Below are 27,623 nucleotides of genomic sequence, written 5' to 3' on the forward strand. Positions count from 1 at the left end.
TGTTCATCAAATTTGTGCTTAATGTTCACCGTTGCAATATACTTGGCATTGTAGTTTTCATCACATCTTAAGCAAGCATTCATTGCCTTTAAAACAACAATTTAAGGCCACATCTTGAAGCTCAAATGTCTGCAACATTAAACACCCATATATGCCCAACAATTACAGGAATGGATTAGAGAATGAGTGTGAATATACAAGATAAATCACATTGATTTGTGAAATTGACTGGTCAGTCACAGAGAGAATTAGGAAGATACAAACAACAATTACAAAAGAATCAACTTTCTTGAAGGTCCCCCGACACCCTTCATCTTGGCCCACCATAAATATCGAACATCAGTGCCTAGCAGATTATCATGTTAGAATACCTATGTATCCCTTCTACTAAATTAACACCCTAAACATTTCCAACTTCGAACCTCCGTCAATAGCAATACCCCTGTCGTTGACCTCCATTTGCCTGTCTAGTGTCTACGCCTACGTCTCCTACCAGTACCCCCCAAACCTTGATGGCGGGCACGCCCAACTAGTGATGTACCATTGTCATGGCCATCAGCAATATGATCACTATCTTCACTAGAGCAATCGTAACTGACCACCGGAAGGTTGTGATCAATTCCAACAGCGCCTTCATCCAAAACGTTGTTTGGGTCACTGTTGTACTGCTGCCTTATTTCCCTGTCGGAGCCAAGATTACCAGCAGAACCCAATGCCTGCAGAAGAAGTAAGGCATTCATCAAATTGCCATCAACTCCCACCCTAAAACCTTCGCTATGACGTTCCACAACATCTGCATCGAATCCATCCTCATCTTCGGAATAAAACCCATAGTGTCCTCCTTCTATGACATAATCACCAAAAACCATTGCCCCTGGCATTGATGACATTATTGTGCTGATCACATCATCCCTCTCTCGCTCCCCCTCAAGCCGTCTCCACTTCTGTTCAAGAAGAGGGTCTACTTCGCGTGGCCTAGCAGCAGGGTGCACTGCCCTAACATGTTTGCGTATTTCCCTATAGTTTCCAACAAAGGAGCAGCCATCCTGCATACAGCTACGTTTCTTAGCATTCAGGAATTCACGCGCAGTTTCAACCACAGTCCAACCTTTCACCTGACCGCGACAAAGTGGGCACGCAAGTTTTGCAATCTCACATTTCTCAGTAGGTTGAGTAGAAAATGGGGGTATGTCTGCACTAATGGATAAACCATGAAGAGGTTGAGTTTCATGTGTTGGTGTGTCTTTAGTGTAAGCTTTCCGGTACTGGTCAAGGCAATTCGAATAGCGGTAGCTGGTCCCACACATGTAAGGACGACAGCCTTTGTCATGAGAGGAACAGAGGAGGAGGACAGCATTGTGGGGATATTCCATGCATACTGAACATGTTGCATCTTCCCAGTCTTTCTTCTGAGAATGTTTGGAACATTTCTTCTGAGAAGGCAAGGGGTATGGAGTAGACCTGCATTGTTGTGAGGTGATCCCATGTCTTCCTTTAGTTCCCTTTGCCATTTCCTAGACAAATCTATAAAGAATAAAAGAGATTAATCAAATATAGCATTACTTCACAAAATTGAAAGAGAAGAGTCAAATCCTCAGAGTAACCTTTGAATATCAAGATTTAGTAGCCATGGACTCTTTTGCTATATGGAAAAAAGAAGTAACCACATGGATTCAATCCCATTTAGAATTTATGAATAAAAGATATAAGCTACTTGACTACACATCAAAACAATAGACACATGAAGAACCAATAAGAATAATAGTATCCCGTTCCTATTGGTAATAAAATGAAAGAGAAATTCATAGTGACTTACACAGGCAAAAAGATGGAAAAAAAAAAAAAAAAAAAAGAAGGATAAATGTAGAAACATACTTGTTTGCATTATCAAGTCAAATCAGCACTAGTAAATAAGAAAAAACAGCAGAATGAAATAAGTCAGGTGATAGCTACTAAGCTGCAATTCTGAGTACTATTATGAAATGAATATAAGCAGCCTACATCAGAATAGTTTTCTGAAGCGCTAAGGATAGAAAGCAGACATTGCAATTTACACCTAATAGTTGCATGGAATCTTGTAAGAGTTGAACCCACACTAGCATACAGCACTGCACTATCACTCTTTGCACGTGTAACAGAAGCTAGCATAAAAATCAGGTCGATTTCTAAATCACAACCATCTTATGGACATCATGATTCTGATGGTTCTTGCAATGAGCTGATGGTCCAATTCAGTGATCTCTCTCTCGAAAAGTCAACCCATCATATGGGAAGCAGAATCCAAGCAATTCTCTACCCAGAAATAAAATTACCATAATTTGAGTAAAAAGAAGTTTTGCAAAACCACCAGAGCACTATGTTTGAAATTCCTAATAATAAGCCAATAAAAGTGTCAAAAATAAAGCTCATGCCATCTTAAGACTCCAAACTATAAATTGCTCACAAATCCTGCTGCAGATTTTGCATCCATCCAGAAGCAAAGTGCAAAATCAACAACACCTTTTATTAAAACCTAAGCTCAAGTTTCCAGTAAACAGATCAATATTGAACAAAACCAAGCACCAAACTCTGGACCATATGGAATCACAGCAAACCAACAGGACATCATCAAAATGATCAAATTAGTGACAATCACAGAGACAAAAAGCATTTACAAGTAACTTACACTATCCACTGAGTTATAGGCTTAAAGAGGAGCTATTTGTCTTTTAGACAATGCATTTCAAACGACTTAATTCAATGTACAATCTTCAAAACTAAATATCAATCAACACAGGTAGACAAAAAAGGCAGTTATCATCAACCAACCACACCCACCTTGACTTTCAACTTACAAGCAAATCCGGATCAGCAAGCAAAACCAAAAACCATCAAGCTTCACTATACATCCACAAAAATCAACCTTCTATATACTTATATATATAATAACACGTATAATACATATATCCACCTCATCATATTAGATAAAGAGCAGACATAACACAGAAATTTCCAAAGAAGATTCAGATAGTGCATCTAACCCACTAAGCAACAACGTGCAATAGGAGAATAATCACGTCACGATAAGTTAATAAAATGAATATTTTAAAGTAGCACCACGACGCCATGAAAAGCGGAAATTTCAAAAAAAAAAAAAAAAATCAAGCACATGACTCCTATGCCTCTAGCTCTCACTCCAAATCTCCAATCCAGATTCACTTACATTATTTTAATCCATCTCAAAATTTCAATCGAACACCATCCAGAACTAATACAAAAAAAAACAATAATAACAGGAAAAAAAAAAAAAAAAAAAAAAAAACTCAAGGAAACAAGAGAATTACTTCAGTATAAAGTACAATTCAGCAACCGGGAAGCTTCGTACCTGAGAATTGCTTGATGAGGAGAAGGAAGAATATGTAGAGAGAGGAAGAGAGAAGCTTAGGGTTTGTCGTTATTGGTGGAGATCAAAATAGTGACGAAAATGTCGAAGGAAAAGAGCGCGCGGGGACTTCCTGAATTTTCCCGTGAGAATATTTTATTTTAATAAATAAATATACAGAAAAAGAAAAAGGCGCAAAAAGGCTGCAATAAATGATACGGAGTTTGCTCAAAAAAAAAAAAAATGATACGGAGTAAATGATAAAATGAACCAAAAGTTTCATATACAGTTTTTTTTTTTCATTGGCTTATAGGCAAGCCGGCTGGGCTGGTGGTACCACGCGCCTATAATGAGTGTTTGGTATAATGAAATTGTAATTAAGAAATGGTTTGGAGAGTGCAATGGAAGCGCGTGAGAAAGGAAGGAGAAGATTTGAGACGTGGGGCGATTTTATCAACATGGGGATGCGTGAATGTTAGGTTTGATGCGTCATCACCCATCAGCTTAAACTTCCAAGGTACTACTCAAATAAGCCGTAGTACAATGCACGCTTAATATTAAAAAGAGTTCTACTAGATGTGCTCCCAAATTTTACTCCTTAAATTTTACATTTTGAGGTGGCGAGCTTTGATAAGTTTTTTTTTTTTTTTTTCTTCATGTGAGTCCCAATACAAATGTCTACATCAAAATTTTATATTAAATAGTAAAAATTGAGAGTATAAAATGAAAGTACACATAGTATTTTCCTATTAAAAATGTTCCTCTCCTTTAGTTGCATTCAATTCAATGCTTTAGACTTCTGAAATCTGTCTATTTTCTTCTCCCCTCGGACACCCAATTTTCTTGACATTTTTCTTTGTTTAGTGCTTAATACGCAATGTTTTCTTATCTTAATTAATGTAATACGTTTCTATATTTATATAATAAATGGTCATAATTCTATTTTGATTTTGCTTGTTGAAAAATCCTACTTAGACTTTCAAAATCTATTTCAATTTTTACTTTATCACACAATTTTGATATAAGACATCTTTTTTTAAACCTACAGAATAAACATAACTTATCAACCACGTCAAATGGTAAAAGTGTAGAAATAGAGATTAGGAATCCATGCAGTAGAACTCTTGCTTGTTTAAATACATATTATATAAAAGTACCAAACAATAATTTTCTGAAAAATGAACCAAAAACACCAAAACAGTTTTTTAAGATGCAACCAAACACTGGAAAAAAAAAATTATAAAAAATGAGTCATTTTCCTAACGGACGCTAAGCTTCCTGTTGATATAATAAAACACAAAAGATGGCAGTCAGTAGGTGCGGTTGGCCTTAGCAACATATGAACAGTTAGCATTTCCATTGCAATGTTATATGTTAACTACCACAGCTTAGTTTATGTTTTCCCAGAACACACAATAATCTGCAACTTGCGCTGCTTTACCATTCCACATGATAATTATACATAATAGAATCCGACCCCGAAATGCAAACAGATTAATAGACTCTAGTGACAGTCAAATGTCGGTAAAACAGAAACCCTTGGAGCTCCATGGGCGTTAGACGCCTGGATCTAGGTAGCGCCATCTATGGGTAGATCGTCGTCTTCATGGTAGATGTTCTCTGCCATTTGCCAGATTTGTAGAATGTTATCTTCGGCTACACTAGCAACGACCCAATCCTCACATGGGTTCCATGAGAAGTCGGAAATTTTACTGGTATGGCCACCATGCACAAACAGCAACTCCGGTGGCCCATCTTCTGCTTCCTCTTTGGTTTGTTGCTCATCAATCCTGGAGAGGGAAAGCATATGTGAATTGTAGTGTTGGTTTTGACTAATGTTTCTTGGATAGTTTAATCAGTAGCAATTTTAGGGACAAACTAAATGGAAGGGTGGTGGAGGATCCGAGGATCGAGCTTACCACTTACAAAAGGAGCACATGCCTAGATCCTAATGCAATGGGAGTACAGAACATATTGTGCCAGAAATGAAGAATATTTACACAGATCAGACTGATTTTCTCTCCTTTTTTTTGGAATTTTCAGACTAGTTTTGACCTATAACCTGTAGTCATGCTTTCATTTATCTAGGCAATTTTTTTTTTGGTCAAACCACGAGGTGTCCTGAGTAAGCCCTAACTGTAGAAGGCACCTTTAAGCCCGTATCATACCCAGACTAATCCCTGTTCGCACCGGTCCGACCCAATTAAGGGACAAAGTGCTGGCCAGATTGGTTTTTCCATACGAGAGGGGTTCAAACTCCCAACCTCTCTTAAGGGATAAGAGTGCACGGCCACTCACGCCAACCAAGCTAGTTATTTATCTAGGCAATTTGCATATAACACAAAGCAAACCATTAATATTATAGTTCAAAAGACAAAGGCACCAGCTAGACCCTAGATCAAAGTTAAACTTCCTTGTGACAGAGATTTAGGCAGCAATGATTTGTGCAATTAGTTAAGACTTTTAAGTGAATTGTCTTAGAGTAAATTAGTTCGCTAGTTCCTGTTAGTTCAAGAATAACATGACAAGGACAATAACAGTACAAGAAATGGAAGTCAATTCTACAGAATAATGACCAGATAACACACTCAATTCTTAATTAATGGAAATGATAATGCACCATCTGATATTGTAGACGATACCTGCTAAGGTCCCAGACCATGACTCTGCGACCAAGACAACAAGAAGCTAAGACAGTCTCATTCTTAGGATTCCACCCAACCTGAAAAACCTCCTCCCTGTCACGATTTTCAGAAAGTCATTAATACATTAATTTCATGTATACATAAAAAAATTGACCAAGAAAACATTCAATGGAACCATTACAGTTGGAAGGGGGAAATATACACCAGCATGATGGATAAGGGCAACAAAGTTTCAACAAAATATAAAATGAAAGAAATGCCTCTTACTTATGACATTCAAGAGTATGGAGAGGAGAAGTGATCTTGCGTAGGTCAAACAATTTCACTGTCTTATCAGTAGATCCTGTTGCTACAACCCATTCATTAAAAGGGTTGAATGCTAAGCAGTTAACCTAGGACAAATAAACAAAACAATAGACATTCAGATATACAGATACATATCATAAAAAAAAAATTAACATGTAAGTGATGTAATTATAATTGCAATTTTTCGTATGCCTGTCTGCAAGCTTAATCTAGTTCACACATTCCATTATAATGAAAGATGTTTTGCTTTGCTACAAGACATGGTTGAATAGGAAATTGCATGCAGGGATAAACAAAAGTTTTTAGTAATACATAACACAGACTGGAACAAGCATCTAATCCACAGAATAGTTAAGCTACTCTACTCCCTGGTTAGATAAATAGGGATCAATTGGCTAGTTCAAATAGAACATACAGAATTGAAAAAATAACCTTTTTTTAAAAATAAAAAATAAAAGTATGTTACTAAGATACATTTATATATAAAAAGATCAAAAGAAAATGAAGAAGAAACATGCCACTACACAAACTAACAAATTCCATCAAATAGTTCAAATATAGTGTTGACTTCTGACAGTTGGACTCAATGGATATATTATTATATTATATTGAAAAATTATTCCCTACATATATATGTAGAACCCATTTGGGAAGTCTAATACCCACCTCACCGTTATGAGCAACTACAGAATGAATAGGCTTGGTTACTGAAGGTGTTCTCAAATCCCAGATGTGTAGATACTGATCATCTCCAACTGAACCAAATAGATATTCGTGTCTAAGATGCCAAGCTACATCTTCTACAACTCCTTCATGAATCTATTGCATCATCAAAGAAAAGGCACTGATCAGAAGGTAAGGGAGAATACTTAGAGGAATGAGTTTCAATTGCATTAGTAGCAGTCTTAAACAGCAATATTGGAGAAGTAAACCATCATCAACATTTAGCACTCCCATAACTATGAAGGATCACAGAAAAATATTTTGTAATGTATAATCACATCATTATTTTCTTTTCCCTTCTTTCTAAAATTTGGAGTCAAGTCAGAAATAAAGAAAAAAATTGCTTTCTTTATATGTAATATTATACTCCATATTTCAATTCATGTATAAAGGAACCACATCAAACTCATAAGCACAATGTATTTAGTGGCAACTAATCTTCATATACTTAATGCCATAACATACCTTAAATATCTGCATGGCATCAAGGGCCTTATTCTTTGGAGTGGCGCTAATATCCCACAAGCAAATCTGAGCATCATCTGATCCACTTAACAAATGACCTTGTTTAAACTGACTCCAAGACAGACCGTATCCTTCAGTGCTGTGGCCCTTTAGCCTCAAATCAGGGTTGCATGCGCCATCAAAAGGAGGTTTAGATGGATGTTTGCTATAATCAAAAACATAAACTTCAGCACTGACTGTCTTCGTGGCAATAATAAATTGGTTTTGGGGCATATAACGAGCTCGATTAACTTCTCCATCATGATTTATTTGTTGAATTATTTTTACCTGCAAAAGAAGCATTTAGTATAATATGCAGAAGGTTGATTGATCATTAAAAGGAAAACAACGCTTGAAATGAATTAAGAGTACTAATTACACCTGAACTTGAAGGAAACCATTTCTTTTATAAAACTTTTTAATAATTATACCACCAGCGTCCCCCTAAGATTTTATGACCAGCAATAACACTTGCACCTATATGCGTAGAGAGTTATAATAAAGAAAAATTATCACCCTTGGTGTCCAGGTTTCCCAGTCTCTAGGTGATATAGTTACACTTTCCTGTAAAAACTATCACCCTCCTACATAAAGAAAAATTATCACCCTTGGTGTCCAGGTTTCCCAGTCTCTAGGTGATATAGTTACACTTTCCTGTAAAAACTATCACCCTCCTACATAAATAAATTCATATCCATATTCATTATGCAATTAGCATTTCATAAACAAATGAAGATCTATAGATGGACTAAATAAGTGAGTTCCCCAGTTCTACTCCATAGCTTAATTGTAATAAGAAGCACATATAACAATTGCTCAGACTTCAAACACAGTTTTTTGAGCTCATAAAAAATGAGTTCATAATTTCCACTGAGCTGACCAAACAAACATTCAATTTCAGAAGTACTAATATTTTTCCTTTCCTCCACAAATGGGAAAAACTTGAACAGCTACCCTTCTAACAAAATAATTGATGTACCAAAGAATAAGAAAAACTTCAACCTCCTCAATCATGAACTTTACCCAGTGGGTTTAACTGCTAAAAGCCTATGACTTTATAGCTGATTTCACTTCTACCAAGTACCAACATAAGAAATTAACAATGTAACCGAAAAGTCTGGTAAATTTACAAGTGTTAACCCTAACCAAAGCATAGAACCACCGTATCCAACTAAAAGGCCGAGAAAGCCTCACATCATTGTGAAAGTAACCCTCCGAAAGCAAACCCACATAACAATGGCAAAACCTCAACAAGAGCCGAGTCCGTACCTTCCCATTGGCACAACCAAAGCCGCCACCGGTATCGGAGCGATCGTCGTCATAGTGACGAGCATCGTTCTCAGCATCCTCGAGCGGGAGCTGAATCTGGGCGAGCATGAGATAATTGGGCTCATTCTCGGACGTGTGGGTCCCGAGGATCATTTTCTGGACGGAATAATCCTTCCCCGGCGGCTCTTCCCGGTCAGGGAGCCATTCGACGGTGAGCGAAGGCCACTCGAGAGCGTGAGTTATGACCAGATCGTAGAGAAACGGAGTGTTCTTCTTCCAAATCTTGTACTCCTCGTTTACTAGCCTCTCCTCTATCTCGCTCCTCATTTCGTCATCGTCTTTCCCCATCAATCAATCAATTAATCAATCCTCCCGCTACGAAAATCGACGGCGGTTGGCGAAGTCGATAGATAGCTCCTCTCCTCTAGAATAATGTCTTCAAGCTTTGCTCTTGTCTGGGCTAACGTTTTTTGCTCTTTGGGAAGTGGGATAATGGGAATTTGGAGGGAAGAGGGAATTTTCGGTGTATAACTTCACTTGTCTGGACAATGGACATATCACTGCAGGACCCAGGACTTAGCATTGAAAACGGGTGCGGGCCCCGACTAATCGGGTTAATGATCCGCCCCGAATTTCATCCTGCACGGGATCTTTCATCTTTGGGTTTTTGGGAGAGGTTTTTCGGAAAAAAAAAATTATATGATTTTTACATTGATGGGGTGAGGTTTTAGGTAGGTTTTTTTTTTTTTTTTTCTTATAAATATCACATTTTTGTATGACCCACGGCTACCCGGCTAGTAAATGAACATTAAAAAAAAACAAATTTGTCATAAATATTTTTTATTTTTTTCCTCTCTCTTCTCGCTTTCTTTCCTGCTTGTCACCGTAAAAATCTCTCATTGTTGAGATTACTTTAAAAGGGTGTGCAGGTAAGAAGTGGTCTCCTAGGACTAACAGAGAGACTCACAATTTATCTCCTCCAACGACTTTTGAGCAAGGGTTCTTGAATCTTAGGATTAGTCTGGCAACTAAAAAATCTAGTGTATCAATTTTAGGTGCTTATGGACTGTATTTTTAAGGTCTTTCTACTAATTGAATAAAACTGTATTTAAGGTTTTTCTTCTGGTATGAAAGTCCATTGAGTCACCCCTTATGAGACAGTTGATGTAAGTTTGTAGATTAATTTTTTCCGTCCACGCAATCTGGTTATTCTAGTTGGATGACAGCATTTGCGAGTTTGCAAGAAAATTAAAATTTGATAATAAGTTGGTCCTTGCAAATATTTATTTCTCATCATAAATGGATGGTTGTTCTCTCTCGCCTAGACGCCTACCCACACAGGCAACATGTATATTGGGTAGAGCCCCATGATCAGCTCAGCTGGTCATAGGAGTGAAGTTTAAAAACAATGATTCAAAATCAAGTCTCATCAGCAGCAGTGTGGAAACAACCTCTCAAAGTGAGGAGGGCTCATTGTGCGCAGACCGCAGTCAGCAAAGGTCTAGTCTCATCTTCCCAAATGCTCTGTTGAGTCGGGACATGGATGGCCTTTGGGATTAGGGATTCAACCTTTTGGAAACAATTGGTTGGCAAACTTTCACCATCATATTCATAATGGTCTTTAGATTTTTAAGACTACTCTTAGGGGACGTTTGGTTCAGGTTATATAACATAACCAAGGGAATGTGACATTCCAAAGCTCATATTCCTATGTTTGGTTCATATTATCTGAGGGAATCTAACATTCCCAAGGAATGTCACATTCCCTCCACATAAGATTTTGAAGGGAATGTGATTCCCTTCAATTTTTTAAGTTATGTAAGATAAACTTGGTTATGTTAGAGATATTATAGTGTGTATAAAAGATAACCCTAAACCAAACATGATTATATAACATACCCCAATTTTAACCAAACACAGGAATCTAAGATTCCCAGCAATCTAACATTCCCTAAGGTAATCTGACATTCCGTGAATCAAACGACCCCTTAAAGAGATCAAACCATTCTTATGATAGACAGGATTGCTAGATCCAAAGTCAATTAATATGTATGTGTTAGTAACTTAGGGTGTGTTTGGTTCGCACATAGGAATCGGAATCGGAATGGGTATCAAATACTTGGTAATGGTAATGAGTTTTGGTGAAAGTATTTAACATGTTTGGTAGTAGGGTGGAATGGGAATAGTTACTTATAGTAGTGCTTGAGAATGAATAAGGGAATGAAACTCTTATTTTATTTGGGTATGGGTTTTTCAATTGATGGGGTATTCGAAACCCATAGTAGTGTTCTAAAAACCTATCAACCAAACAACAACAATCACTTTCATACCCATTCCTATGTGCAAAACCCACAAACCAAACACACCCTTAGTATGTTAGTGTGTTTCCTTAGGTGCAAAAACACATAACTAAAAACACACTCGCACAGAAGTTTACCCCATGCATACCTTCAGGTAATGGCAGCGGGTTTCCTTCGTCATCCAGAAAAACACACACAAAGAAAACAAAATAATTTGTTGGCCAAGTATTACCTCAATAGAATTGACAAATAATGTTGCATAAATATTTCAAAACCTTGTAGGCAAAGGACAAGAGGCTGAAAATGGCAGTTTCTTCACAAATGGATGATCCAATAGTTCAGCAGCAGTAGGTCGATTACTGGGGTTAACTTGTAAGCATTTACAGATGAAGTCCTGAGCATATTTTGACAAGGATTTGGGTATACGAGGAAGCTCGCCCCTACCAATCCTGAATATCGCTTGCATCTGCAAGGCAACAAAACATGGTTGCTATTATAGAACAGCACTAATGCAAGATCAAATGCAGTGTGCATGAAAGCCGCCCTACACATTTGTTAAGTTCACGACAAAATGTATTGTCTAATGTTTACTACTAAATGTGCATACAAATGTGTTGCTATAGGTAGAGTGCAAAAGTACAAAGGTTTGGGTTCTAAGTAATTCATGTGATTCAATACTTTTACTAGCCCTTTAATTCATGGTTTTCTAGTTTCTACGTTCCGTTATCATGACAGAGGCAAGATCAAGGGCAGCAACTTACCGAACAACATTTTCTTTTAAGTTTTAATCACACCTAAGCTTAAAATAAATGGAAAGAACAAGCATACCCCATCTAAGTGAGAGTAAGGAATTTGGCGAGTTAACATCTCCAAGACAGTGCAACCAAGGCTCCATATATCAGCAGCAAGCCCATACCCGTTGTTCTTCCTGTTAACAACCTGAAAATAGAAATAAATACTTAATGTCCAAGACATGCTAAAGTAAACCATGTATAGAAGAATAATTCAGTTGCTGCAAATCTTAGCATCTTGTTGTCAACTCTGATATCGAACCATACAGAATGACTCGTATATGATCTATATACTCTGATATCATGTCAAACTTCAAACTTTTCTTCCTCAAGGAATACTAAATTGTCAAATATCCAGTTCCCCATTTTATAAATCTCCTGAGTCAGGAATACGAGCTGTTGTTCTAATTTCTAAGGAAGAAATAAATAAATAAGAAGAACAAGAAGAAGAAGAACTAGAAAGGTATCATTCTTTTTCATATCAAACAATTCTTACATGTGGCTACAAAGACAGAAAAGCGCATTCGTTGCCAAACTTCTAGTTCTAGAAATCAGATTCTTAAAGGATGGAGACAAACCTCTGGCGCCATCCAGAATGCCGTCCCTTTGCAAGATTTGATATCATTCAGCTTTGTTGCCTAAGAAGAGACATTGTATTAAACTATAAGGCATGTGAAACAAACTAGTGAACTGGAAACCCTGCAGAAATACCAACCTTTGCCAACCCAAAATCTGCAAGTTTCACAGAACCAGTTACATCCACCAGTATATTGGCACACTTGATATCCCTTTAATAAATAGAAGTAAAAATTAATCTTAGAAAGATGGGAATCAGCAAATATATATTTGAAAAATTTTAGACTTCTCTCATAGTTTGCAACAAACAAATGCATAATATCACCTTGAGACTTGAGTCACAACAGGATAGCCTAGCGGACGCAAGTCATTCAGAGGCCATAGGTTCAAATCACCCCACCCAACCCCAACTCTGTAATCTTGTAACTCCCATTATGGAGCCGGATATGCAAATGCATAAGCCTAGCTATAAATGTTTTTTGTTTAAGGCCACTCATCGCTACAAATTTAGATGAATACTTTAACTTGACAATATGCATAATCACTTGTATACCTATGAACCACATTTCGGGAGTGAAGATAATGTAGTCCACTCAAAATCTGTCTAGTGTACACAGAAACCTGGGTATCACGTAAGTGGTACTTATGGTAGAGTTTTGCAAGTGAACCTTGGGCTACAAGCTCAAGGAAGATATAGAGTTTGCTATCATCCTGCAAAATCAATTTCAGCAAACCATTAGAAGTGTAAAACTGTGTCCCTATGACATTTCATATAATACTATATTCATAAAAAATTCAATTTGGTAAAGAGAGAATATTATAACTTATGCATTGAGACAAACTGCACACAACTTATTATGCAATAACTTCATCAATGGTACAACAAATGTTATAGTCAAGAAATGAAGTATGCAAGCTAGAAGGGTAATTGTATACCTTGTTTGTGCCATGATACCGAACAATGTTTTGATGTTGAATCTGACTCAAAACTGAAATCTCCTGTGATTAATCAACAAGGTGCAAGAAGATGAAAGGAAGCCTTTATTGCCAATCAAAATAACTTTGCTAAGGAAATACTGTTCTAGAAAAGTTTATACATGGTCAACAAAGTAAAATTTCTACCCATGGCATTACAAAATTTTCTGACCTGCTCAAGTTGAAGAATGCTTCCAGGGTCAAGTAAAGAAACTTCCTTCACAGCAAAAAAGAAGCCATCACTGGAAACAGGAATCAAGAAAGAAGAACTGTAAGACCTAACTTGAGAGGGCATTTTAAGGAGAAAAATTAATTCCAAAGAGAAGAAAGAACTTGAAAATATAGTTGAAATTCCTGAAGAAAAAAAAAACACCTCCAGAATTGTTCTGACAATTGACAAAGTATTCAAGATATAGTCCTGACAAACATGTATATTGAACATTCATTAAACCAATTTTCTTACTATACCTTTTTTCCATATATCTCTCGAATTTTAAGCACCAGGCCTAAAATGAAATTTTAACACTAAAATAATATGACAGAAATATAATTTGACCCCATTCCAGTGTTTTTAATACTTTTAAGAGGGGTTGTTTTACATTTGAATCACTCAATTAGTAGAAATATTACATCTGGCCTTACTTTCCCAGAGCCAGAATTTGCCCATGACAAGAGACACATTTAATTAGCAATAAATAGTTCTCCTAGAGAGACAAGGAGCATAAAACTAATAAGAGGGAAGTAAATAAATGGAGATAGCATAGAACAAAGAATCCTATTAATGGGAATTGCCAATATTCAAGAATGTCCACATTTTGCATTGAAATTAGAAATGAAGGCACTATTAAGAATCTAAGCTAGCAGTGAAGTAGTAAAGGGTGTTTTGTCCATTGTGGATTTCAAATTTAGGGGGTTTCTGTCAGCCTGTAAATTCATAGCTTGCTTAACTGAAACGTTAGCTCTATTCAATCTGTTTTTTTCATTATTTGAGTGAATAACTATATCATTAGTTTTACAACAAGGTTGAATACCCCACACAACTACCAAACGGTGAACGAAATACGGAACAGCTTGGAGGCAATCCCACCCAAGTTGGTCAGGTTGTTGGCTTGATAACAAGAAGGTTACAAGTTCAACTCCCAGCTGGAGTGGTCTATTAGACCTTCTTGACTCTGATTTGAGTTAATCATATATGGGCAACCTAGGCTGGTTTATCTCCCTGTGGTCCTTTACCGGCTAAGCTCACAGGATTTACCCGGTGCACACTCTAGCCTCTAGTGGCTGCGGTCTTTCCTCGTCACTTAAAAATAAGGAACAGCTTAGGGCATAACTCCCTGTCCCTAAGTTGAGCTCCAGAAAAGTAAATTGCCAGTATCTACATGGTCAAATACTAGATTGAATTGTAGAAAAGAATTTATTTGTTCACAATGTTAAAATGAAACTTACGCTGTGAAACCTTCATAAACCCTTCCAAACGACCCACTCCCAAGAAAGCCACCTTTTTGCCAGGATTGTATGCTGCAACTGGAAGAGCCACAAGGTGACATGGAATTCACAGTAAATCTGGATGAATCATCATCATTATTGCTATCACTCAGTGAATCTGAAAAATATTCCGGAATGCCGCGATCACCTTCTCTTAAGTTCTCCTCACTTCTCTCTTTGTTAGCCATTGCATTTCCTGCGTCCTGGACTCTTTGAAACCGACCAGAACTGGTTGGGGCACTCAACACTAAACCAGCATCTCCGCCGTCATGAGGAGGACCAAAGCTCCTAATTAAATCGCTGAGATTATCCACAACTAACTCCAGAGGAGCCAGTCTCTGCAACCGACTCCCCTCAAGTCCCCGGCCACCATCTTTATGCCATATATTACTTCTAATTGCACTGGTTACCGTATCCATAGTATCAACTTCATTGAAATTTAAACTATTCATAACCTGAATACTAGCTACAATACTATCGGGCGGCTCATCTGCTACCAAATTTCGACTCCTGGTAAGTCTAGGCCCCCCGACGCTACCCGAGAGCGACCACTTTCTCCGAGCCTCCCAAGCAGCAGCTGGAATCGCGAAATCTTCTAGTGAAAGGCCGAGGAAGCCGCAAATTTGATCTAACTGCCCTTCGGATCCCTCAACCCGGAAGCTCGTACGGTCACACAGCGGTAAAACGTGAAGCGATCGACGAGGCCCTCGAGAAGACCGGTCGTCGAACGAAGACGACGACGACGCCGCCGCCGCGAAGTCGGAAGCCTCGTAATCTATTCCCTTGACGGCGTTTCGCCGGTCAAGTCGTGGCCCCTGTCTCCTCTGCCTCCCATACATCCCGTGCGGCGTAAACCTACTCACCTTTTTCTCTCTCTACTCTCTCTCCATATACATATGTAAGTACCAAAAGTGTAAGAGACTGCGATTTCAGCTGGAACTGCGTGAGCCTCTCTTCCTTTTTCTCTCTCTAAACCCACTGTTTCTCTCTCTGGCATGGCGAGGTGACAGGTATGGAGGATTCGCGTTCGCGGTCTTTTGGGTCTTCGTGGTGGAAAAGTTTATTGGACCGTTGATAATGAAAATGAAGAAACCGGGACGACAGTTGCCACGTGGCGATAGGATGCCAAATAAAAACGTAAATGATATTTTAAGTCAGTCAATACTTTTTGTACTTTTCTAGTACCGCTTTTCTAATTAATGTGCCATATAATCAACATCATAGCACACAGTTGACAGTACCAAAAAGCAAAAATAGTACTAATACCATATACCATTGCTTCGAAATGAGTCATAAAATAATTAAAATTTGATTATTGTATTAAAAGATTACAAGTTTTGTTCTTATTCTTGTTAGTATTATTTTTATTTAAATTTGTTATATATGATTTTCTTAGGGTGTGTTTGGTTCATGGGTTTACACATTAATATTGATAATCAAAATCATAGTTAGTGTTTGGTTGACAACCTTTTAAAACACATGCAACTATTAGTCCGGTTGGTCCGATCTTCACTTCACACACTAATTTAAAAGGAGTATAAACGTCACAAGTAAAGTTTCACACTTAATAAGTAGTCAGGATTGCCATGATCGATTCACGACCAAACTCATCTCGAATTCTAAAAAACACTTTGTTTTATATCTCAAAAATTCAACTATATCTTTCATTTGGCAAACAATGGTCTTAAATAGCCATTCCCCATTTGGCAAACAATGGTCTTAAATAGCCATGCCCGCATGGGTAGCTCAACTGGTCATAGAGGTGAAACTTTAGAAGAATGACCAGGGATCAGTCTCACCAGCGGTAGTGTGGGAGCAACCGTGAGCACCGGTCTAGCCTCTATGGTTCATGTTCACTTGAGTCACCATGATTTACATCCTCCCAAATGCTCTGTCGGGCCAGGGTTGGGGTTCAGCCTTTTGAAAAAATGGTCTTAGATAGCCATCCTCCCAAATGCTCTGTCGGGCCGGGATTGGGGTTCACCATTTTGGAAGAATGGTCTTAAATAGTCATTAACAAGTCTATTACAACCACATGAATGAGATAATTATTAAGAATACAATAAACTAATCATAACTAGCAAACTAAGATAAACATAAATAATAATACAATTCTAACCAACTAAGTCTAAAATAATTTTCAAATAATCATGATCATCCTAATTAATTAATTAATTAAACTAATTCTAAAATATTATAACAGTTCACGTTGCCACAACATTTTATTATCCCTACAATTAACTTAATTAAAAAGGGATATCATATCATCTTATTGGTAATCTAATTTTTAAGTTTGGATGAGCACTTTTAGATTTTTGTTTTGATTTTTTTTGGTTCATATTTATATTTTGGATGTCATTATATTAAGATCAATTGTTTTTTTTTTTGTTTTTTTTTTTTGTTTTTTTAAAGCATTTATTCCCATTATAGGGTCATAAAATACCAAATATCAATATTAGTAATCATTCAAATTTACCCTACTACCAAACATGTAAAATACTTATACCAAATGATCATGTGTTTATTGTACTTGATCGTTATTGCAAATATTATGCAATATTCATGTTATTTTTACAATAATATGGTAGCATACCACCTAAGGTCATACATCTTGATGCACAAAGTTTAATCAATGTCGTTAGTTTGGAATTAATAATTAACCATTGTAAATTTGTGTCAAATATAAAAAGACTTCGATATGTTATGATCATTTAGTTAAAATTTAATGATCTAGTTTATTAATTAATTATTATGATTAAATAATGTTACTATAAATAAATAATGTTATTATGAATAATAAGTTATAGGTAAATAAATTATTTAAGAATTTGTATTATTGTACTATATACAAAATATACAAAAATATCATTACAATTTGATGTAATTGATGAATTAGTGTTGATTTGTGTCACTCATCAAAAGCATAAAGAAAACACCAACATATTCTAAATGATGTAAATCAATATCCAAAATCAACAATGTCTATATTAAAAAAAAAAAAAAACTATTCATTATCAATAAATTAAATAAGAGTTAGATTGTATATATTTTTCTCTAATATAAAAATTCTTAATGCTTTAATAAAATATACTTGGTAAATAAATATATAACACTATTTTGTATTATAACTTTGATATTTAATTTAAAATAGTGCACAAAAAATATAATAGACAATGTAGTGAATATAATCAATTGATGAATTTGAATGTAAAGAATTTTTACATTGGAAAAAAATAAAGACAATATAACTAATAAAATTATTTCTCTTAATTAATTTATTGATAACGAATACATTTTTTTTAATAAAGACATTGTAGGGACAATGTAGCGAATATAATCAATTAATGAATTTTAATGTAAAGAATTTTTATATTAGAGAAAAATAAAGATAATGAAATTATTTCTCTTATTTAATTTATTGATAATGAATAATTTTTTTGAATAAAGACATTGTAGACACATAATTCTAAATTAAAGAAATGCGTATGTATTTACATCCTCTCACATCGAGTCAGAGTGTGGGACCCTTTAGGGTTGGGGATTCAACCTTTGGGAGAAGAAATGCGTATGTATTATTATTATTATTTTTTGTAGCTACTAAATTATTATTTAATTTAATAAGAGTAAAATATAGTACTCATTATGCAAACTTTGATTGAGATGAGGTTCGAACAAAAGACATTTCTTATTGAAATCAATGAGTAAGTTAACGATGAACTAATAGAAATTAACGTAAAATATAATATTTAACGAAAAAATTAACGGATAATGATATCTATTAAGGATAAATTAGGAAATAGGACAAATTAAAATCCGATCAATCTGAGCCATTGATTTGATTAAAAAATTTGACCGTCATTTTTTTTACCCATTATAGGCCTAACTCTCCTGGCTCTTAATAGTATGGTAGATTTTACATATAAGTAATAAAGTAATAATTTGTTGGGAAATGAAAGTGACTTGAAATACCTATTTGTGTAATTATTTTTAACAATTCATTAGTCTGTTTAACTGAGATATGAAAAATCACCACTTTTAAAATAATTGAGTAGGTAAATTCGAATACATGAATAATTTAGAGGGAAAAAATGATATAAGCATATAACTCATACGAAAAATATCATTCTTCCTGTCAACAATAAATTGAGGAGTTATTCGCATAACATTTAACAAAATAAAAACAAATATTAAAAACTGATTAGTTGCTTCTTTAACGTCATCCACGTTCAAAGAATAGAGTGACATCATATTATTTAAGTTATAACCGTAACAACTAATTAAACAGTTAATATTATACGTTATAACAATTAACACAATTAAACTGTCACCCGCTATTCATATATTATATTTATATAAGTTATAACCGTAACAACTAATTAAACTTTTAATTGGAGTCTAATGTAATTATTGGAAGAATAAGCAATACTATAAGCACTATGAATATAGGATAATTTTGAGAAGGATAGAGTATACTAAATTGGAAAAAAATTTTTTAAAATGGAGGAGTTGGAATCCTTAACAAATTAGGAAAAAGGGGTTTTATAAACTTTGAACCACACTTTTATGCCCTCCCCTAGTCCCCTCCTACCCCCCCCCCCCCCCCCTCCAAAGACCCCAAGGGGGCCCTACCCTCTACACGCACAAAACAATTTCCATTTTAGTATCTCTCTCCCAGCCTCTAATTTTTCTCTCCTCCTCTCTCCTGCACGTATATATACACACCCACACACACACTGACTCTATATCTACAAAACTCCTCCTTCAACACGGCGCAATCGAAACGGGCGTGCTTTGCTCTCCTGCCTTCTCTCCTCCTCTATATACGAAACTCACAGCGATTGGACTTTTGCCATCACACACGAACACACGAACACACACACACAAACACTCCTGGAATTCCCAAACTCTCTGAATTTCTTGAATTTCCGTCTCCCGGAGGATTGCGCTCCGACCCCGCCGTTGAATCGTTCGTAATTCCTGGTAACGAGAATCAAAACGACTAGGTTTGGCGATACCAAGGTCTGGGTTCGATTCGGATTGTAATTTTATTGAATAGAAATAGATTGGCTATACGATTGTTCTTGATTATTCATTCTGGAAGGCCGGGGTTATTTTTGCGGGGTATTGCTTATCTGGGCATCAAACATTAGTCTACTTTTTGATGGTTATTAGTTCTAGGGTTTTAACTATTTCTGTTTTTTTAAATCAAATCGGTGGTTGGATACTTTGTTTTTCTTTCTATTGAGAATTGGCCTATTGCTGTGTTGGTATGCTGGCGTGTTTTACAAATTTTATTGGGGACTGAAAGGACTATAGAAGCGAGTGAGGAGTTTATTTGTTCCACATCATGGAAGAAATCATTGTCTATTGAACTCGGGATATATAATGCAAGGAGAGGAATAGCCTTATAGCCTTGGTGACAGTGTAAAGAACTTGGATTAATATTGCCAAGACACCAATATATTGGTGGCTAGTCTTAAGTGTTAATTTGGTGTTAACACGTCGAGGTCAATTTGCTTTTGTATGGAAGCAATTACTTTTGGTGCTTGTCATGGAAAGAAATGAGCCTAAATTAGCACCGGAGTGGTTGAGAAGTGTTGGAAATAAATCGGCTTGCAGTTCTGCTTCCTCATTGCAATTAGGTGAGTTCGGTGGATGTTTAACTGATGTTCTATTTATAAAAGTGTATGATTGTTCATTGTGTTTGAGAATTGAGATATATCCTTTTGTTTTGTAGGTGTTTCTGAAGCATCAAAATTTACGAGAGGTAAGTCATCATCAGTAAATGGTACTGGTTATGATGTAGGGAGGCCGGTTTCTGCTGATCATGCTGCCATATCTCATTTGCAACGGAGCTCCAACAGGAGCAGCTCTGTAAACCAGCGGTCTTACAGTAATTTTGGAAGGAACCGTCATTATAGTAGGGACAGGTATAAGGATAAATATGAGAATTCTGTGCAGCCGCCTGATACATCAAGGAAAAATTCTGGGAGTAGGACTCAGAAGGATGGGTTTAGGCCTTCACAGTTAATGATTTCCGAGAGACATGGTGAGAAGTTGATGAGGAATTCCTGCAATGGTGAAAATAACAGCACAAGTTATTTGAACGGTCTACCTGATAAGTATGGTCTCTCCAACACTCTGCATAGATCTGAATCTGAAAGAGGTTTTTTGTTGAATGGTGCTGAGGGAAGGCAAACGGCTACTGGGATTGGAAGGGTCCGTTCTCCCGGACTGAGTGTTGCAACTCCAAGCACAACAAGATCTCTCCCAGATGTTAAGAATGGTGATAAATGGACATCCCATCTGGCTGAAGTTCCTCCAACAACCCGAAGTGATGGCTCTGGCTGTTCATCTGTTCAACTTGCTACTCCTTTTGCCGCTCCAACTTTGAGCACTGCAGCTGGTGCTGGTTTTAATATGGCTGAAGCAGTGGCAAAAAGTCCTCGCAGTGTTCAGACTACTTCGCAGGTATGGTTGGCATTTGCTTTATGCTATACATCATCTGTTAGAATGTTCTTGTGCTCATGTACTGGTTATTTAATTACAGTTATCTAATGGAAATCAGAGGCTTGAAGACCTAGCAATTAAGCAGTCTAGGATACTAATTCCTGTAACTCCATCTGCACCAAAAATCTCGGTATGAGTTGTTATTCCTGTAACTCCATCTGCAAATAATTTAGTTGCTTAATAGCTCTTTAACCTTTGATGTTTGCTTATCAAGATTCTTTTATTTTATTTTATTTTATTTTTTTAATATCAATTGTTTTGCCATGCCATGGCTTTATTACAACCAATTTAGCTCTACATGGTACTGGCTTGTCATGACTATTGGATGGAGTGTGTGAGACAAAATACTTTAGTTATGGTGTCATGCTGTGCATGTTTAAGTTTATCTCCAAAGAAGTCATGCTTTTTGTGCATCCTCATATAGTATAGTGGCATTAGAGAGCATGGAAATTGCTTAGAAAGATCATTGAGGTTTGGTTATAGAGAGAAAAATTGAAGAGAGCGCGAGGGGTCCATCCCCCCAAAACTCAACACCATACATATGCAGCAATGAAGAGGGGTCCATCCCCCCAAAACTCAACACCATACATATGCAGCAATGAAGAAGAACGAATAAAGGATCTGATATATACATTTTATTTATGCACCCAATTGTTTGTTGAAGCATTTGTTTTTTAACCATGCATAGATTGTTGGCTTCTAAATCATGCTGAAAATTGTAACTTCATGTGGCACCCCAATATGTCTGTCATTTTAAATTTTCACTCGCCTTCCATAGATATTGCATTTATTTGTTGAAGGTAGTCTACTCAATAGGGAGTACACTTTCGCCTTGTAGAGTTTGGGTTTCTTCATTGGACTCTGGCATTGTAGCTTGTCTTGGAGATCCGCCTCTTTAGTGCTATTCGACCATAGGTCTGTCCTTGAAATTTCTGTTTGTGGTGCTCCATAAGAAGTGGCAAACAATTTGATAGCTTTAGCTACCAATATTCCTAAACAACACTAATGATGGGGGTGGAGAATGGGGAGAAAAAAAAGAGAGAAAGGGAAGGGATGGGGAATATTCAGTGAAAAGTTGGAGAAATACAGGGGAGTTGGAATATTTAATGTAAAGTTGGATAAGACCAAATTGTTGATGGGAATTTTATGGGAAGCCCAGATACCCAGATATCTTTTGGTTTGATGACACATGAATGAAAACAACACTATGAAGATATGAAAATTTGAAATAGTGAAAGTCTGCCAGTAGCTGTCATTGTGTAGAAAGCAATGTCATAATATGCTTGAATGTTATTTGATAAACTTATATCTCCATTGCTAGATGCTTCTTAGTTTGATAATGTCTAATCTGTAATGATATCCTTACCAATTGCTTTGCTACTTGGTTGTCCATTTTAAGTGATTTATTGGTTATGTAATCTGTTATGCATGTCCATTTTGGCTTGTTAAGTAATACCGATCATGTTGTTTAACTAATTATCATATCATCATCACATCTTCTAGGAGTATTATCCACTTATTGCAAATTGTTAATTTTAGGCACTGAATCCTTCGGATAAGATCAAGTCTAAGGTCACAGAGCAGCGGCAGCAGCACCATCCCTTGTCACCATCTCATGTTGCAAGCAACTCTGTACGAAGTGGGGGCCTAGGGACTACTGATGCTTTAAAGAAGTCTAGTTTTGGAAAGCTTCATGTCCTCAAGCCGAGTCGAGAGAAGAGTAGTGTTTCTTCGGTTGTGTCTAACTGTTTAGACCCAAACCCAGATACGAAGGGATCAAAACCTATGCTATCTCCAGTTTCTACGATGCAGAGACCACCCTACAACCCAGTTTCTCCTACTGCTGAGCCAAAGCCTTCACGAGCAGTGACCGAGAAGCGACTGTCTTCTCAAGCTCAAAGCCGAAATGATTTCTTCAATCTTATGAGGAAGAAATCTATGGGTGATGCTGGTGCTGCTTCTGATACTGCTGCCCCAGAAGTTTCAACCGAACCTACTACTCAAGCCCAAGATGCCCCATCATTTGATAATCCTAGTGTAATCATGGCGGTAGACAATACCAATGAAGACACTGGCAAAGGCGATGCCATTGATGGACAGAAACAGCTTAAGAATGGTAAGACTCATCCCAGTCCTGATGCCATTTCAGAGGAAGAGGCTGCGTTTCTGCGCTCTTTGGGTTGGGAGGAAAATGCTGATGAGGGTGGTCTCACTGAAGAGGAGATCAGTACATTCTACCGAGACCTAACAAAGGTAACCATAACCGCTGTTCTTTCTGCAAAAAATAACAGGAAACTTTCCTTTGCAGTTCCTTTGAATGCTTATGGTAATGGTAATCTGATTAGCGATGGTTGATAAATTGCGTTTTCTGAATTAACTCTTTATATTTATAGAATTAGAACCACACCAACCTTTTTGCTAGCAAGGTATGGAAATGTGTATCGTGGGTAATACTAAAGTGCCTCCTGTTTTATGCAGTATATAAACTCAAAACTGCCGTTGAAAATTTTAGGAGTACAGCCAAGACTTATGCTGATGCTCAACTCTTGAATGGCGACAGTGGTATCTCTTATTCGCCCCGCTTGACAGGAATTTTGTGAGTCGATGTTTTTCCTGGTCATTTTTGTTGCTTCAATGACATTAGATGGATCGAAGGATGCTAAGAATCTAAGTAGAATAGGAAGCGGTGGTAAGAAGAGCCTTGTTTTCTATGGACATAAAGGTAGAAATAAGCTTTCTATGATCCAATTCTGATTATGGATTTTGGTCTTCTTTTGTTCTTGAAACACAGGATTTTGAAATGCTATTTCAGTTTTATTTAGTTTAGTTGCTAATTTTCTTCTTGGTTTGCCTGTTTTTGGCTCTATTCATTCAAATTTGTAGATTTAATTGATTAATTATTGTTATTTTTTTGTGTGCTTCAAACAAAACATAAAGTCACCTAGGGCATGGATCTCATCACCATTGTGCACTTGGATATTCTCACTTTTCCAAAAAAATGTATATTATATCACAATAAAGGGCATATGATTTTAGAGTTTCTGGTCATGCTTGAGATTGTTTTAATACTTTTATGGGTTTATAAAAGAAGTACTATTTTAATTAAAAATATTATGTCCTGAGGTGGTTTCATACAAAACTTATTCATAATTTTATATAGGTTTTTAGTGATGATGATGGGGAAATGAGCTAGTTGAGAATCTAGTGGTGGTAGTGAAACGATATTCATTTGTGCAATCATTATTGATCATTATTGGTCCACATAGCTGTATGGATTATATTATCAAATAATGTATATTCAGTATATAAACAATGTACTTTTAGTATATTAAAAATGTACATTATATTTACGAAAGTATATTATTTTGTATAATGTAATTTCAGTACATGAATAATGTACTTTTAATATATTAAAAATATACTTTTTGTTATGGTCTACATACACTTTATAGATCATGATTTACACAATAATTTGCCTCATTTGTTAACGTCGGCTATTTGGCTTGCCTTTAGCAAATGCATGGCTTGTGGCCCAACAATTGAGCTTTGTGTGCTTGATTCACTGAATATAAAATAGTGTGTAATTAGATTATTAAACAAGTAAAATATGTCCAATTGTAACATTTTTTTTTAAAGCGTAAGTTTGATCCAGACACTTGTTCAAAATACTACAAATGAGACTCTTGCTCTCATAATTAATTTAAACATTGATGGTCATACTTTTTAAACCATCATATCACACAACTAATACAATTACGAGGTCAAAAGGACACTACCGATTTATATCGCTTTGGTGTAATTTTCTACCTCTGAAATGTTAGTCCAATAAAGAAGTCCAATAAAGATTCAATCAATAAGTGTTGACATATACTTCCATACAAATTTTCTATATATGCAATATTACAAGTACTTTGAATGTAACATTTCAACGAGTAATTCAAAGTTTGATTATCATAACAAAGTTTGAAAACCATTGTAATAATGTATTAAAAATAAAGTGAAAATGTACTATAAAAAAAAAAGTAAAGGAGTTACCGAACATGTCGGGCATTGGAATACCCTAGGAATAGGTAGGCATTCAACATATTTGATGACTTAGAAAATGGGCTAATTAAAGGTCTTTGAATGTTAATAAATAGTATAGTATAGGTTTCTCTGATGTCTACAATATAGATAAGTCGTATTATAGGATAGATGTAGGCCATCCTTATAGCAGAGATTGACCACACTAACACACGTCTTGCTTTATACTTCTCTAGCCCTCATACGGCAATTTATACCGTGCGCCACGGCGCACATAACAATGTGCGTCTAACCACAAAACGCGTGCGTTTCATGCTGATGTCACTCCGTTCGTCTGAACAGATTATGTTTGTATTCACTTAAGAATTTATGTATTATGTTAAACAAACCCTATTATGTGTATTCAGTTAAGAGTTCGTGTATTATGTTAACCAAATCCCATTATGTGTATTCAGTTAAAAGTTTATGTGTATTATGTATTATGTTAGATGTTAGATTATGTGTATTCTATTATGAGTTTATGTGCATTTGAAACAAAAGATTTTTTTTTTTTTTAACAATTTAAAAAAACAACGTCGTTTTGGGAGGCGCGGGGTGCACAGTGGTATGTGCACCTTGGTGCACGGTATAACGATTGCCCTCATACAATATCCGATATCCTATTCACAAAAAATGTTTGACATTCGACTTTGTAGTTTCATTAGGAATATGTTCACTAATTGTAGGAATGAATAAGTTGATTATATAAATTTATTTATATAAAATAAATAAAGGGTTCGAATTATGAGAATATAAATCCAAATGGAAACAGTACAAATAAAGAAAATTCAAATTGTGTGTAACACACATTTTCTTTAAAATTGATTCACCTCCTGAGATTGCTACGAGAGTTGTAGTTGGATAAAAAGAGTTGTACTATGGAGACTCCTAAGTTCTACTTCATCGATTATACTCACTGATGTGGCAAGGACACTCATCTGAGCAAGGAAAAGAAGATTTTATCCCTCGAATTGACACCCACTTAACTAGCACTTAACGTAAGGACCTCAATTGGAAAAAATTTAATAGTCGGATGGTTAAATTGTCCAAATTAAAAGACGGGGATTAAATGTGGAAAATCAACATACTCGGGGGACCATTTTTGGAATTAACTCTTATATACACACACACACACACACACACACACACACACACACACACACATATATATATATATATATATATATATATATATATATATATATATATATATATATATATTATATATATATATATAAAATTGAAGCATTCTCAACTAAAAGCCTAAGCCGACTCTGATACCAAATTGAAGCATGTGCTTCATCTCAACTAAAAGCTTAAACCGATAGTTGAATTGCACATTAATGGTTATATGCTCAACATATACACTAGCTAGTGCAAACTCATTTCTCATTCAAATGTGAGACAAAAGTTACTTCCAAGTTTTTCCATCCTCATTTTCCTAACTCAAATTAAATAATGAGTATAGTTTGACAATCAATTTTTCATTTACCCATTATCCATTTTGAATGTAAAATATATCAATTTCTTTGTCTCGTTTCGAAGAACTCGAATATTCTTTGACCCGATCCAAAATTGAAAGTGGACCTCGCATGTATTTGTCACAAAATAGCCACTTAAAATGTCATTTTTAATTTGCTAAAAATTTTCAACACTTGTGCCGCCTTAGATTGCTAGTTACTAAAATGATTGCACCCTAACCCTAATTAAAGACCCCTATCGCTCTTACTGTACAAATTGATGAATAATATAAATCACGAGATATTTCTCAACTAACCCATAAATTTTGAATACTTAGTTTAATAGTGCACACAATGTAGCCATTCATACCTCCTTAGTTAATTGACAATTTGACATCCAACATGTATCTTCTTCTTCTTCTTTTTTTTTTTTTTTTTTTTTTTTTTTTTTTAATCTTCTTTCAAAATCTTGATATATATGTAAAACAAAATTGTATCATAACATTATATATATTGCAATTTAGTTTTATTTTTAAATTTTAAAAACATTCTTATCAATTGAATTCCAAGTTTGAATTAGTTGAAAAAGGAATTAATGACCATAGTCTTGTTCAAGTTGGGTACCGTCCCTATATGGCCGGCTTGTGAGCTTGTCA

General features: G+C 35.9%; 4 protein-coding genes across 10 annotated transcripts; 1 reads left to right on the forward strand and 3 right to left on the reverse strand.

Moving 5' to 3' along the window:
* Positions 1 to 150: 150 nt before the first annotated feature.
* On the reverse strand, positions 151 to 3,570 carry LOC109165047. Of its 5 annotated transcripts, XM_019313650.1 has the most exons (3): positions 3,324 to 3,536; positions 1,876 to 1,924; positions 151 to 1,524 (listed from the first exon to the last, which is right to left on the reverse strand). In XM_019313650.1, exon 3 carries the CDS (start codon positions 1,509 to 1,511, stop codon positions 468 to 470), a length of 1,044 nt encoding a protein of 347 aa, XP_019169195.1. In that variant the 5' UTR covers positions 1,512 to 1,524; positions 1,876 to 1,924; positions 3,324 to 3,536; the 3' UTR covers positions 151 to 467. The 5 variants fall into 5 exon arrangements, with proteins under 5 accessions (XP_019169195.1, XP_019169194.1, XP_019169196.1 ...); XM_019313649.1 differs by lacking the exon at positions 1,876 to 1,924 and having other exon boundaries at positions 3,324 to 3,570; XM_019313651.1 differs by lacking the exon at positions 1,876 to 1,924 and having other exon boundaries at positions 3,365 to 3,536.
* A 1,125-nt stretch (positions 3,571 to 4,695) lies between these two features.
* LOC109165046 (WD-40 repeat-containing protein MSI1-like) lies at positions 4,696 to 26,349 on the reverse strand. Its single transcript, XM_019313648.1, has 7 exons — positions 26,338 to 26,349; positions 8,809 to 9,227; positions 7,501 to 7,827; positions 6,979 to 7,131; positions 6,274 to 6,398; positions 6,004 to 6,099; positions 4,696 to 5,151 (listed from the first exon to the last, which is right to left on the reverse strand). The coding sequence occupies exons 2-7, from the start codon at positions 9,154 to 9,156 to the stop codon at positions 4,932 to 4,934; spliced, it is 1,269 nt and encodes a 422-aa protein (XP_019169193.1). The 5' UTR covers positions 9,157 to 9,227; positions 26,338 to 26,349; the 3' UTR covers positions 4,696 to 4,931.
* On the reverse strand, positions 11,237 to 15,994 carry LOC109165043 (mitogen-activated protein kinase kinase kinase 1-like). 2 transcript variants are annotated; one of them, XM_019313643.1, is made up of 8 exons: positions 14,897 to 15,993; positions 13,623 to 13,692; positions 13,412 to 13,474; positions 13,029 to 13,186; positions 12,615 to 12,687; positions 12,478 to 12,537; positions 11,937 to 12,047; positions 11,237 to 11,574 (listed from the first exon to the last, which is right to left on the reverse strand). In XM_019313643.1, the coding sequence occupies exons 1-8, from the start codon at positions 15,772 to 15,774 to the stop codon at positions 11,377 to 11,379; spliced, it is 1,611 nt and encodes a 536-aa protein (XP_019169188.1). In that variant the 5' UTR covers positions 15,775 to 15,993; the 3' UTR covers positions 11,237 to 11,376. The 2 variants fall into 2 exon arrangements, 1 of the variants encoding a protein (XP_019169188.1); XR_002051473.1 differs by having other exon boundaries at positions 11,460 to 11,574; positions 11,937 to 12,036; positions 14,897 to 15,994.
* LOC109165041 lies at positions 19,588 to 24,281 on the forward strand. 2 transcript variants are annotated; one of them, XM_019313642.1, is made up of 5 exons: positions 19,588 to 20,577; positions 20,673 to 21,406; positions 21,486 to 21,575; positions 22,985 to 23,708; positions 23,745 to 23,913. In XM_019313642.1, exons 1-5 carry the CDS (start codon positions 20,487 to 20,489, stop codon positions 23,798 to 23,800), a joined length of 1,695 nt encoding a protein of 564 aa, XP_019169187.1. In that variant the 5' UTR covers positions 19,588 to 20,486; the 3' UTR covers positions 23,801 to 23,913. The 2 variants fall into 2 exon arrangements, with proteins under 2 accessions (XP_019169187.1, XP_019169186.1); XM_019313641.1 differs by lacking the exon at positions 23,745 to 23,913 and adding an exon at positions 23,924 to 24,281 and having other exon boundaries at positions 19,590 to 20,577; positions 22,985 to 23,698.
* Positions 26,350 to 27,623: the final 1,274 nt, after the last annotated feature.

Source organism: Ipomoea nil, unplaced genomic scaffold (assembly GCF_001879475.1).
Source record: "Ipomoea nil cultivar Tokyo-kokei standard unplaced genomic scaffold, Asagao_1.1 scaffold3069, whole genome shotgun sequence".
Classification (NCBI taxonomy): domain Eukaryota; kingdom Viridiplantae; phylum Streptophyta; class Magnoliopsida; order Solanales; family Convolvulaceae; genus Ipomoea; species Ipomoea nil.